General features: G+C 41.2%; 1 protein-coding gene across 1 annotated transcript in view; it reads left to right on the top strand.

The window, feature by feature from the left end:
* Positions 1–12225, top strand: part of tg (thyroglobulin) — a 53152-nt gene extending 40927 nt beyond the window's left edge. The window contains exons 43-49 of the mRNA XM_036006347.1: positions 1015–1188; positions 2087–2224; positions 3861–4048; positions 5415–5519; positions 7893–8033; positions 9420–9601; positions 12054–12225. Coding sequence (XP_035862240.1) covers positions 1015–1188; positions 2087–2224; positions 3861–4048; positions 5415–5519; positions 7893–8033; positions 9420–9601; positions 12054–12154 — 1029 coding nt within the window. The 3' untranslated portion in view covers positions 12155–12225. The remainder of the gene's footprint in view (positions 1–1014; positions 1189–2086; positions 2225–3860; positions 4049–5414; positions 5520–7892; positions 8034–9419; positions 9602–12053) is intronic.
* Positions 12226–12758: the final 533 nt, after the last annotated feature.

Here is a 12758-nt window from a genome sequence, read left to right as displayed (position 1 = left end):
GAATTCCAGCAGGGGGAGACTCCTTAAACCTGCTTTCTATCTGAATTCCAGCAGGGGGAGACTCCTTAAACCTGCTTTCTATCTGAATTCCTGCAGGGGGAGACTCCTTAAACCTGCTTTCTATCTGAATTCCTGCAGGGGGAGACTCCTTAAACCTGCTTTCTATCTGAATTCCAGCAGGGGGAGACACGTGCGGTCTGTTTCTGTAGAAGTCTATGAGAAAGTGACCCACTTATCTCTTGATTTATTACCTCAGTAAACATTTTGATTATGAGGTTATGGTCTCAATCACTAGTTTGAAGTCTTCTGCAACACAGAATGATGTTCATGTTTTGTATTATGGTCTCGTTGAGTTTAAAATCGACGATAAAGCAGGGGGTGTTTTAGGGCGTGGCTATGATGTGATTGCCAGTGAAAGTGTGTTACATAACGTAGAGTGTAAGGGCTCCTCCCTCACTCCTCCCTCTCTCCTCCCTCACTCCTCCCTCACGTCTAAAATTGTCACATCTGCAACCAGGATGGCTGCGCCCGTAACGGCAAACTCAACGACTCATAGAAGATCTCCACAAACCAATGGGTGACATCACACATGCTCTGTCCATTAATATTATCCAGTCTATGTTTGAATCCAAATCCTCGAAACGATTCCAATAAAGAAAGGATTCCCCTGGAATCGTAATTTTTGAACCAATTCCAAGTAGGAATCGGTTCTCGATGCCCAACCCTACTCCTGTGATGTAACACCCAACGGAGCAGTGCGAGGGGATGGATCAGTTGGCTCCTTTAGGATTTCAAAAAGAGTTTTCAAAATTGATTGCCAGAAATGATGTAGGCTTGGACATGTGCAAAACATGTTATAGGTTTGCATGCAGGCCTTGTTTACATCTGTCGCGTGTGTTGTCTGATCTAGTTCAAGACAGTCCAACATCTGCCTTAAAACAGAAAATAAACATAGTTCATGTATCGCCAGCAGCAGCTCCTTTCATTCTCTGCGTGTTGTTGTTGCTCCTGCAGGGCGGCTCTGTGTTTTCTCCGTCGCTGCTTCAGACTCCCTCCACCTCCAGACGCCAGGCCCTCGACCTGGCCAAAGAGCTCGGCTGCGTGACCTCTGACCTCACCGACGACGACAAGATGGCCGCCTGCCTCAGAGCGACGCCTGCGCACACGCTCAACGCGGCTCAGACCAAAGTACGGTTTGAAGAACCGTTTGTCACGATTAAAAAAGAAAACTCATCTGCATGTCTCACCCGTCTATGTGTGTGTGTCTGTGTGTGTGTGTGTGTGTGTGTGTATGTATGTGTGTCTGTGTGTGTGTGTGTGTGTGTGTGTGTGTGTGTGTGTCTGTGTCTGTGTGTGTGTGTGTGTGTGTCTGTGTGTGTGTGTGTGTCTGTGTGTCTCGCTCTCTGTGTGTGTGTGTGTGTGTGTGTCTCTGTGTGTGTCTCTCTCTCTGTGTGTGTGTGTGTGTGTGTGTGTGTGTCTCTGTGTGTGTCTCTCTCTCTGTGTCTGTGTGTGTGTGTGTGTGTGTGTGTGTCTCTGTGTGTGTCTCTCTGTGTGTGTGTGTGTGTGTGTGTGTCTGGTGTGTGTGTGTGTGTGTCTGTGTGTGTGTGTGTGTGTGTGTGTGTGTGTGTCTGTGTGTCTGTGTGTCTCTCTCTCTGTGTCTGTGTATGTGTGTGTGTGTGTGTGTGCGTGTGTCTCTGTGTGTGTCTCTCTCTCTGTGTGTGTGTGTGTGTGTGTGTCTCTGTGTGTGTCTCTCTCTCTGTGTCTGTGTGTGTGTGTGTGTGTGTGTATGTGTGTGTGTGTGTGTGTGTGTGTCTCTGTGTGTCTCTCTCTGTGTGTGTGTGTGTGTGTGTGTGTGTGTGTGTGTCTGGTGTGTGTGTGTGTGTGTGTCTGTGTGTGTGTGTGTTTCTGTGTGTGTGTGTGTGTGTGTGTGTGTGTGTGTGTGTGTATGTGTGTCTGTGTGTGTGTGTGTGTGTGTCTGTGTGTGTGTGTGTGTGTGTGTGTGTCTCTCTCTCTGTGTCTGTGTATGTGTGTGTGTGTGTGTCTCTCTCTCTGTGTGTGTGTGTGTGTGTGTGTGTGTGTGTTGCAGTTGTTGGCGGTCAGCGGTCCGTTCCAGTCCTGGTCTCCGGTCCGTCAGTCCGTCTCCGAGTCGTCTCTCCAGCGAGTCGACCTGCTGCTGGGAACGTCTGCACACGACGGTCTGATCAGCCGCGCCCGCAAGATAAAGGTCAGAGGTCACACAACAAACACGTTTAATGTTAAAGAGAAAAACTAAAACTTATGAAGAACAGTGATGTCATAACATGGAGTTCATGACCTTTTCTCAATCAAAAAACTGCATTTGTTTATATTTTTTGAGAGCTGTGAGCAGTGTTGGGAAAGATCACTTTCTACATGAACTAGTTCAAAGTTCAGTTCACAAATTTTAAACTGAACTAGTTCAGTTCATAGTTCATACTTCAAAATCTTGAACTAAGTTCACAGTTCCAAAAATGTTGTACCAGTTAACAGTTCTTTTTTTCCATATGTTGCTGCGAGCTATTATTTTTCTAAATTATTACCACAGCCCATATAGAACCACAGACAGCCATTATTTTATCAGTTTGAACACTTTGTGTCAGATTTATTTGCTTGCACATACCTTGAAGACTAGCCGGGTGCTTCAGTTCAACGTGCCGTTTCAGGTCTGCTGTGGATGGGACTGAGGTGCAGATATTCTTTTTGAAAGCCGGCGGGCAAAGTTTGCACAGAAATGTACGATTTTTCCATCCTCACCGACCTTGTCATAAACTAGTTTAAATGCTCATACGTCTCCTCCATGCTGCTTTTTGTTTTGATGACGCATGCGGCGGTGCGACACTGGTGACTGGTGTTGCCAGACTGGGTGTTTTTTTCGGCTACATACTAAGGCCTGTTTACGCTGTGTTTTAGCCGGGTTTTCGCCTGGAAGGCTCTATAGAAATCTGGCACCCTGTTGAAAAAGTCAAACTGAGAGAGCGTGCCGTTCACAGACACCAGAATCAACAAGTTCACAGTAACGTTCATCAGGCAGTTATACAGTACGTTCAGTTCACGTTCGCCCAAAATATGAACGAGTTCATGAACTGTCGTTCAATGAACGCATTCAGGCACAACACTGGCTGTGAGTGTATAAAGTGCAACATACTGTTCATCAGCAACATTTTATATAATAGAAGAAATAGTCACGGTGGGAGTAGTTTGTTTCTCTGAACGCTTTCCTGTACGGCGACTACAATGCCAGTTCCTGCAGCAGATCTGCGAAAACCAAATTTAAAACAAAACAATCGTTTAACCAGCTTGGTGACTTTAAAGGTGCAGTAGGTAAGACTTATAAAACTACCTTTCTGTCATATTTGCTGAAACTGTTATGTTCCTGTAGAACTGGTCATTAAAAAATAAATCTGGCTCCTCTGGCTCCACCAGAAAAAAGAAAATCCACCGCTCCCTGTTCAGATGCACCAATCAGGGCCAGGGGGCGTGTCTAACTGCGTGTCAATCACTGCTCATGCACATGCGTTCATTCTCCCTTGTGGGGGGAGGGGCTTAGGAGACCATTTTAGGCTTTAACAGAAAGGGGGGAGGGGCTGAGAAGTTGTGGATGTTCAAATGTTTTGGCTAAGTCCTGGATCTTCACAATCCTACCTACGGCACTTTGAATTGAACCTCATTTGTACGTCACGTTAGACAAAAAGCACCACACAAAAGTAAAGGTAAAATAATCATCACAACTCGGGGGAGTGAGAAAAATATTTCTTCCACAATATTTAGTAAAAAGTCGCCACTTTCCTGTCCACATATACTCCCATTTGTCTCCTAATATATTTGTTCTCTGTGTGTGCCAGGACTTTGAGGCTCTGCGGGGTCGAGCTGACGGTAAGACGGCGTTTTACGAGGCCCTGAGTCGCTCGCTGGGCGGAGCGACAGGAAATGAGCTGCTGAAGGAAGCGGCTGCCTGGTTCTACTCTCTGGATCACAGCCCCTCGCCGGCCGGATACAACCTCTTCTCCAGAGCGCTCAACAATGCCACCAGGTCACAAACAATCCTAGTTCAGTTCAGTTTAGTGAGCTTTGTAATCCTGTGTGTACATTTCATGTGTGGATTATTATTATTTATTTTTATTTAACCTTTATTTAACCAGGTAGGCCGTTGAGAACATGTTCTCATTTGCAACGGCGACCTGGCCAACAAAAGCATAAGCGTGCAAGACAACAAATAGTTTCACACTCAATACAATACAAGAATAAGTTAAGTAGGCATTACAAATGCCGGTACGTAGTGAGGAGTAAGTAAGTCGATGGATGTGCAAAACATGAACAGAGAGTCTCTATCACTGCTGAGATGGTGTAAAGACTCGATGGTGTAATGAGTCAGTAAACAGTTAGTCTAGTGGTCTAGTTAGTGAAGTAGATCAGTTGTAACACAATGTATATGAATAGACAGTCTAGATAAATGCTGACGCGTAATGAAGAGTCAGTATACAGTTAGTGCAAGTGGCGGTCTATTAAGTGATATAGATCAGTAATAACACAGTAAGCAGTAATATAAATGCTGAATGTAGAGAAGAGACAATATACAGTTAGTGCAAAGTGTGGTCTAGGTAGCGATGTAGATCAGTAATAACACAGTACACAAGAATAGACAGACTATCATTATGTTCTGGATGAATGAATTGAGTTGTTTGGTCTCTAAAATGTCAGAAAAAGCCCAAGATGACGTTCTCAAATGTCTTGTTTTAGAATGCCTTTTATTGTCACTATACACATGTACAATGAGATTAAAAGCAACTCCTTTTCCAGTGCCAACGTGTACGTAAAATAAATATAACAACATAGGGTTAGGGGTTAAGTATGGTTTTATAAACAGCGTAATATGCAGTGTGGGTTATTGCACATTATTTGAATATTGCCCAATAGTGGTGATCATATTCAATGAGTAATAGATATTGGACAATGAAAGTAATTATATTGCACAGTATACAGATATTGCACAGTATTATCAATATTATCAATAGTATTAAATATGAAATATTAAATATTGCACAGCAGGTGGGTAGGTGAGTATTCAGTTTACTGTCACAGAGGAGAGAAGAACAAACAAACAAATGTCTCTTATCGCCTCTACAACTTATTGATTTATCTTTGCATCTCGAGTACATTTGAACACTGGTAGAGTTTCTACAAAACTACAAAAGTTATTAAATGTTTCTAAACACAATGACTGTCCATTGTCCCTGTTAAATAAACAAATACATAAAATAAAATAGTTTAAAGCAGCAACTTTCTGACCAGACAGCCCATGACTTTCAGTCCAAAGTTTTTGAGTCAGTATAAAAAATTTGGGATCCAGCGGTGGTAACAGAAGATTAAAGTATGGTTTGTGTGTGTTTGTGTTGCAGAGATCTGTTCATCATCTGTCCCAGTCTGCAGATGGCTAGCCACTGGGCTAACAGCAAAGCTAACGTCTTCCTGTACCACCAACCTGCCTCCAGCTCTTACAACAGGTACCGTCTGCTTACTGAAACCATAAAGCTAACGTTAATTAGCTACTTAGCTCACTTGCTATTGTTAGCATAACTCTTCCCTGTACTTGATAACTGTGGAGCTGTTGCACTGTAGCTTCAGTTTGACTCTAGTTTTATCTCCTGTAACCAGACCCCTAGGAAGTGTGCCAGCCTTTAAAGCCATTTAAACATAGTGGCTGAACAGTGGAATAACAACTCTGTGTCCGTCATGTGATGCCCTTTGGCCCCAAAATACTTTCTCCTCAGACTAACATGGAGAAAGAGACGTCTGTAGAGGGACGCACAATGAGGAAGCAGCGCGGATCATCTGGGTCATTTTCTACGACAAAGTTTGAACTTTTTTGGCTTCATGCGCCACTGAGCTACCCTGGATATCCAGAGTTCTCGCGAGAGCACAATTTGAGTTTGCTCAGCGAGTCACTCTGACATTCAGTAATGATGCTCATTAAAGCGTAACTCTCGCCAAAATGCAACTTTTTTGTGAATGTACCCGAGTCAAACTTTCATTTAAAAGCATATTTAGGACGGAAGCGTCACTTTTAAGATGATTAAGATTAAGATAATTTGTTGTTTTGTCGTTATTGAAAAACAATATTGACCTTGTAGTTGAAAAAGGAGCCTCATATAAGAATGACATTTCCTCCTATGGAGTCCGTTCATTCACATTCTGAGATCACCTATTTTGGACTGGGAAAATGACGGATAGCGTAAACAACAACTGCTAACGTGAGTTGCTCAAAACCTTTCTTTTTAGTAAACTCTGGGAACACAACCAATGTTGTCAATGCTTTGGTTAAGGTGTAGAGCCCCTGGTGATACTTGGAGTAAAGTCTCATGTTGTGTCGAGCCTTCTTAGTGTTTTAAAAATAGATATTTTGAGGCTAGCATAAAAGTGCCCCTAGCACTCCCATTCAAAAGGCCATTTGACCGAAAAACGAAGATAAGGTAAATCTTAAAAGTGGCAATTCCGTCCTAAATATGCTTTTAAACGAAAGTTTGACTCGGGTACAAAAAGACCCTAGGTTGCATTTTGGCGAGAGTTACACTTTAACTATGCCCTTGTAGCCGAGCTGCACCAATCACATCGGTGTATCTGATATAGGCGGGCCAGAGGCGAGCTAAACAGATGACGACAGCGCTGCGACGTCAAAGTCAATAGTTAACATTGCAAGATGGCTACGGATGAACACCTGTTGTTTGAAACGGCTTTGGCTGCTACAATGAACGAGTTAGACTTGGCTTTTTATCTAAAAGAAGAACAGAAGACGGAGCTCCATCGTTCCTTTGCAAGAAGGACGTTTTTGCTGTTTTGCCGACCGGATATGGCAAGAGTTTAATCTACCAGTTAGCACCGCTGGTAGCTAAGAGTTTAATCTACCAGTTAGCTCCTCTGGTAGCTAAGAGATTAATCTACCAGTTAGCTCGGCTGGTAGCTAAGAGTTTAATCTACCAGTTAGCTCCTCTGGTAGCTAAGAGTTTAATCTACCAGTCTGGTAGCTAAGAGTTTAATCTACCAGTTAGCTCGGCTGGTAGCTAAGAGTTTAATCTACCAGTCTGGTAGCTAAGAGTTTAATCTACCAGTTAGCTCCTCTGGTAGCTAAGAGTTTAATCTACCAGTCTGGTAGCTAAGAGTTTAATCTACCAGTTAGCTCCTCTGGTAGCTAAAAGTTTAATCTACCAGTCTGGTAGCTAAGAGTTTAATCTACCAGTTAGTTCGGCTGGTAGCTAAGAGTTTAATCTACCAGTTAGCTCCTCTGGTAGCTAAGCGTTTAATCTACCAGTCTGGTAGCTAAGAGTTTAATCAACCAGTTAACTCCTCTGGTAGCAAAGCGTTTAATCTACCAGTTAGCTCCTCTGGTAGCTAAGAGATTAATCTACCAGTTAGCTCCTCTGGTAGCTAAGAGATTAATCTACCAGTTAGCTCCTCTGGTAGCAAAGCATTTACTCTATCAGTTAGCTCCTCTGGTAGCTAAGAGTTTAATCTACCAGTTAGCTCGGCTGGTAGCTAAGTGTTTAATCTACCAGTTAGCTCGGCTGGTAGCTAAGTGTATGGGTACGCTCTGGATACGTCACCCCGTGTATTGTTGTGATTGGTCGTAGTGTTATCCAATTGCGTGCAATGAGATTTTCAAACGCATGCTTGGTTCCGCCACTCGAGTTGGGCCATTTTAATTACTCATTGCCAGACCCTTAATCTTTCAGATTTGGGTCTGGATTTCCAGGATACCACTGAGCAACTCTCAGAGGAATGAACGGGGCTCTGCCTCCAACGCTGGATCCAGGCCTTATTATATTAACTGTGACTGTGGGATTAAAGATACTGATTGATGATTGTTTTCTTCCTGTGTGCAGGGCCGATGTGTCTGTTCCTCTGGACGTTCAGTTTGTGTTTGGGACGCCTCATCATCCAATGAGCTCTCAGCGTTTCACTTCCTCTGACCGACGCCTCTCTGTGGCCGCGATGACCTACGTCTCCAACTTCATCAGGACCGGGTCAGATGTTGTTAATGTTTGTTAACACCCATTGAATTAGATTAGATTAAATAGACTTTATTGATCCTAAATTGGGAAATTTTAGTGCTACAGCAGCAAATACAAGACACACAACACACATACAGAATATACAATATATAGTAGGGCTGCACCATATGAGTTTTAAAAAACGTCTTTTGCATGATAAAAATGTAAATAGGCTATATAATCTATTTCTTAACCGCTAATTAACTTGTATGTCCTAACTTTGAACCAGCAAGTTGCGTTTTAAGCTCCTCTTTTTTTCTGCTTGTGGAGAGCTAACGCTACGTGACACATGAAACTATATGGATGAGGACCTGCGAGTTAAATCGGCCGTCTGAGAGTATACCAGGCAGACACGGTGAACTGAGACTCCGTTTCCTGCTTGTCGGTCAACGGTTAATGATGGTTAACATTTTATCGCGCGCCCGGATAGCTCAGTTGGTAGAGTGGGCGCCCATTTGTAGAGGTTTACTCCTCTCGGGTTCGACTCTGACCTGCTGCCCTTTGCTGCATGTCATTCCCCCTCTCTCTCCCCTTTCATGTCTTCAGCTGTCCTATCAAAATAAAGGCCTAAAAATGACGAAAAAATAATCTTAAAAATTCATTGTGCTTTCTTTTGGAAGGCTGGCTGGCTGCCAAAAATAAACACTTACTAGCTAATTAATTAGCCTGAGGTAAACGCTAGCTATCAGTAAACAGAAGTGATGTGGTGGCTGGCGTCTGGTGTGGGCGCCAGTGTTTGCGTGTCGGCCCGCCCCCGTGAAGCTCCGACATGCAGACAGCAGAGGAACAGAAGAAAGTAGCTGCACCTTCACCACAATAAAGACTGAAAAACAGAACCATTTTCTCGCCATGTGGCGGATAGCCCTCTGAGATTTACTCACAAAACGGAAAATGGCAACTGGCGAGTGTGAATTTCGGGACCCTGCACACACGGTAGAATGTTTTTAAGGAGAAAGTACTCGGTCGTCGGTAATTTTGCTGTCAATACATTTTCGATTAGTCGTCCGGCCCTAATATATAGGATATATATATATAGGATAGAATACAATAACAACTATTCAAAAAATATACAAAAGAGAGAATGTACAAATGTATATACAAGTTGCGAATAAATATGCATATAAATACTTAAATAATATTTATTAAGATTGTACAGTAACTTACAGATTCTGAAACCGCTCGGCTATTAAGTCCTTTGATCCCTAACCCCCCTCCCCCCCTATTTGTTAAGCGACCTTGGGTACCTTGAAAGGCGCTATATAAATCCAAGTTATTATTATTGTTATTATTATTAATGAGAAAAAGATGACCCTTGTTTGATAATGAAGTTCATTTTTTCTGTTTTTTTCTTCTTCTTAGGAACCCAAACCCGTCCCGTGTGTGGGCGGAGTCAGTTCTGCCCCGCTGGCAGCAGGTGCTGTCCTCTGAAGCCCCGCCCATCTACCTGGAGCTAAACCCCGCCCTCCGACATCGACAGGGTCTGAGTCAGAGCTCCTGCTCCTTCTGGAGCACACTGGCAACCAGACTGACCCGTCTGAGTGGTGAGACCACAACTCTACTGGACTCTATTCAGTCCACCTCTACTTTACTTTTTTTAAACATACTATACTATGACTTTTTTATGACTTCTTCGACATACTATACTATGACTTTTTTTTTTTGAGATCATTTTTTTGGACATTTTAGGCCTTTATTTCCACATGACAGCTGAAGATATGAAAGGGGAGAGAAGGGGGAATGACATGCAGCAAAGGGCTGCAGGTCGGAGTCGAACCCATTGGCTGCTTCGTCGAGGAGTCAACCTCTATATGTGTCACCTGCTCTACCAACTGAGCTAACCCGGCCACATTCAATGACTTTTTTATAATTTTTTTCAACATACTATACTATGACTTTTTTATGATTTTTTTTTTAACGTACTATACTATGACTTGTTTTATGACTTTTTGGACATACTATACTATGATTTTTTTGGACATACGACTATGACTTTTTTATCAACATACTATACTATGACTTTTTAATGACTTTTTTTAGACATACTACATTATGACTTGTTTTGACTTTTTGACATACTATACTATGACTTTTATCAACATACTACTGTATACTATGACTTTTTATGATTTTTTTTCGACATATTATACTTAATTTTTTTGGACATACTATACTATGACTTTTTTATGATTTTTTTCAACAATCTATACCATTACTTTTTTATGACTTTTTCCGGCATACTATACTATGATTTTTTTGAACATACTATACTATGATTATTTTCGACATACTATACTATGACTTGTTTTATGACTTTTTTCGACATACTATACTATGACTTTTTTTACATACTATGCTATGATTTTTAATGACTTTTTTGGACATACTATACTATGACTTTTTAATGACTTTTTTCGACATACTATACTATGTCTTTTTATTACTTTTTTCGACATACTATACTATGACTTTTTTTCTTACGATAACTTTTTTGGACATTTTAGGCCTTTATTTCCACATGACAGCTGAAGACATGAAAGGGGAGAGAAGGGGGGAATGACATGCAGCAAAGGGCTGCAGGTCGGAGTCGAACCTGCGGCCGCTTCGTCGAGGAGTCAACCTCTATATGTGTGCACCTCCTCTACCAACTGAGCTAACCCGGCCACATTCAATGACTTTTTTATGATTTTTTTCAACATACTATACTATGACTTTTTTATGATTTTTTTTTTAACGTACTATACTATGACTTGTTTTATGACTTTTTGGACATACTATACTATGATTTTTTTGGACATACAATACTATGACTTTTTTTTAATCATTTTTATCAACATACTATACTATGACTTTTTATGATTATTTCAACATATACTTTTTTTGGACATACTATACTATGACTTGTTTTATGATTTTTTTCGACATACTATACTTTGACTTTTTTCGGCATACTATACTATGACTTGTTTTATGACTTTTTTTGACATGCTATACTATGATTTTTTTGGACATACTATACAATGACTTTTTTCTACGTACTATACTATGACTTTTTATGATTTTTTTCTACATACGACTGTATACTATGACTTTTTATGACATACATTACTTGACTGTTCAAATCAATGAATACAAACTGGAGGCAACACAAGTCGTTACAGCAAAAATGTCTTTCATTTATTTGAAACCAACAAAGAATTAAAATGTCAAACATTTAGATTAGTTTATTAGTACCAGAGGGTAAATGTGTTGTGAGCAGTCCAAGAAGAAAAAACAACAACATCATCATAAAACATCAGGACAAACACTTTCAAACCGAAATGGGACGTAGTACAGCCATGACATGTGCTCCCCCCCCCATGCTGCTCCAACATTGCTACGGATGATGTGCATCCCTCGTTCCTATTCAGTGTTCTATGTAAAAGGAAAAGCAAAGACAAGGATGTGGAGCTTGAAGCAGAGTTTTCCCCTTTGTCTCTCTCCCCAACATGGAACAAGTGGGGTGTACTCTTGCAGAATTGGGAATAACAGGTGTTCACATTAGACCCAACGAGCCCTACTGGCTTCTGCAACACAAAGACAAGCAGCCAAAAGAGGCAGGGTTGTCACACTATACTATGACTTTTTTTAAGACATGACTAAGTTATAGTATAGTACGTCGAAAAAAGTAAAAAAAAAAGTCATAGTATAATATGTTTTAAAGTTAAAAAAAAAGTCATATATAGTATGTCGAAAAGTCAGGAAAAAAAAGTCATAGTATAGTATGTCAAAAAAAGTCACATACAAAGTCATAGTATAGTATGTCTAAATATTAATCATAACAGATTCATTTTTAAATACTTAAAAACATGTCTGGAGGGGGACTTAAACATGAATAATGATTGGATATTAAATGTATAATAGCTCAAACCGGTCTGTGTACATTTATACATGTTATTTTGGGGGTTTGGGTGCTCGGGCTCTAAAAAAAAGTTTCCCCTGTTTTTCTTTCTCCAGGTGAGTCGGGGGCGGAGCCTGTCCAGCCTGCGTTGTCCCCTGAGCTCCCATTGGCTGCACCATCCAGCCAGTCACAGACTGGGAAAGACGCCTACAGCTAAACTAATGACGTCATCATGTCCTCGTGACATCACAGTTTCCTGCCTCCAGATTCAGTTTGATCTAAAAAAAACAGTGAATAAATAAAATAACTCCTGTCTTAATCAATAAATATCATTTTTAAGTCTCTCTTCTGACTCTGTGTTCTGAACTACAGCTGTAGTTCCTCAAACGACCACTAGGGGCTGCTGTCATTAAAAAAAACACAACTTTTACTGTGACAAAGTGTTTTTACTGTATTGTATTAGTACTTTTACTGCAGTAAAGGATCTACAAACTCCCTCCACCACTGGTGTGTACTAAGTACAAGGCAGGGAATACTAAAATGTGCTGTCAGTTGTAACAGGGGTGTACTTCTCTTGACTTTACAGTTCATGAAGCCCCAGTTAAAACTCTTTATTGCCACTGATTGTAGTAATTATACTCTGTGTTGTGTTGTGATGATGGTGGTGGACTAACAGCTGACGGTTGGACTCCCAACGGAAGAAAGACGGACAGCTTCGATGTGGATTCAACGATGATTTATCACTAACAAGCACTTCAGAATCTGAGGGATACGAGCCCGGTCTGAGTCAAATTATTCAAAAAGTGAATGATTTCTGCAGC

This window comes from Sander lucioperca, chromosome 10, assembly GCF_008315115.2.
Source record: "Sander lucioperca isolate FBNREF2018 chromosome 10, SLUC_FBN_1.2, whole genome shotgun sequence".
NCBI lineage: Eukaryota > Metazoa > Chordata > Actinopteri > Perciformes > Percidae > Sander > Sander lucioperca.
This window is presented reverse-complemented; position numbering and strand designations above follow the sequence as displayed.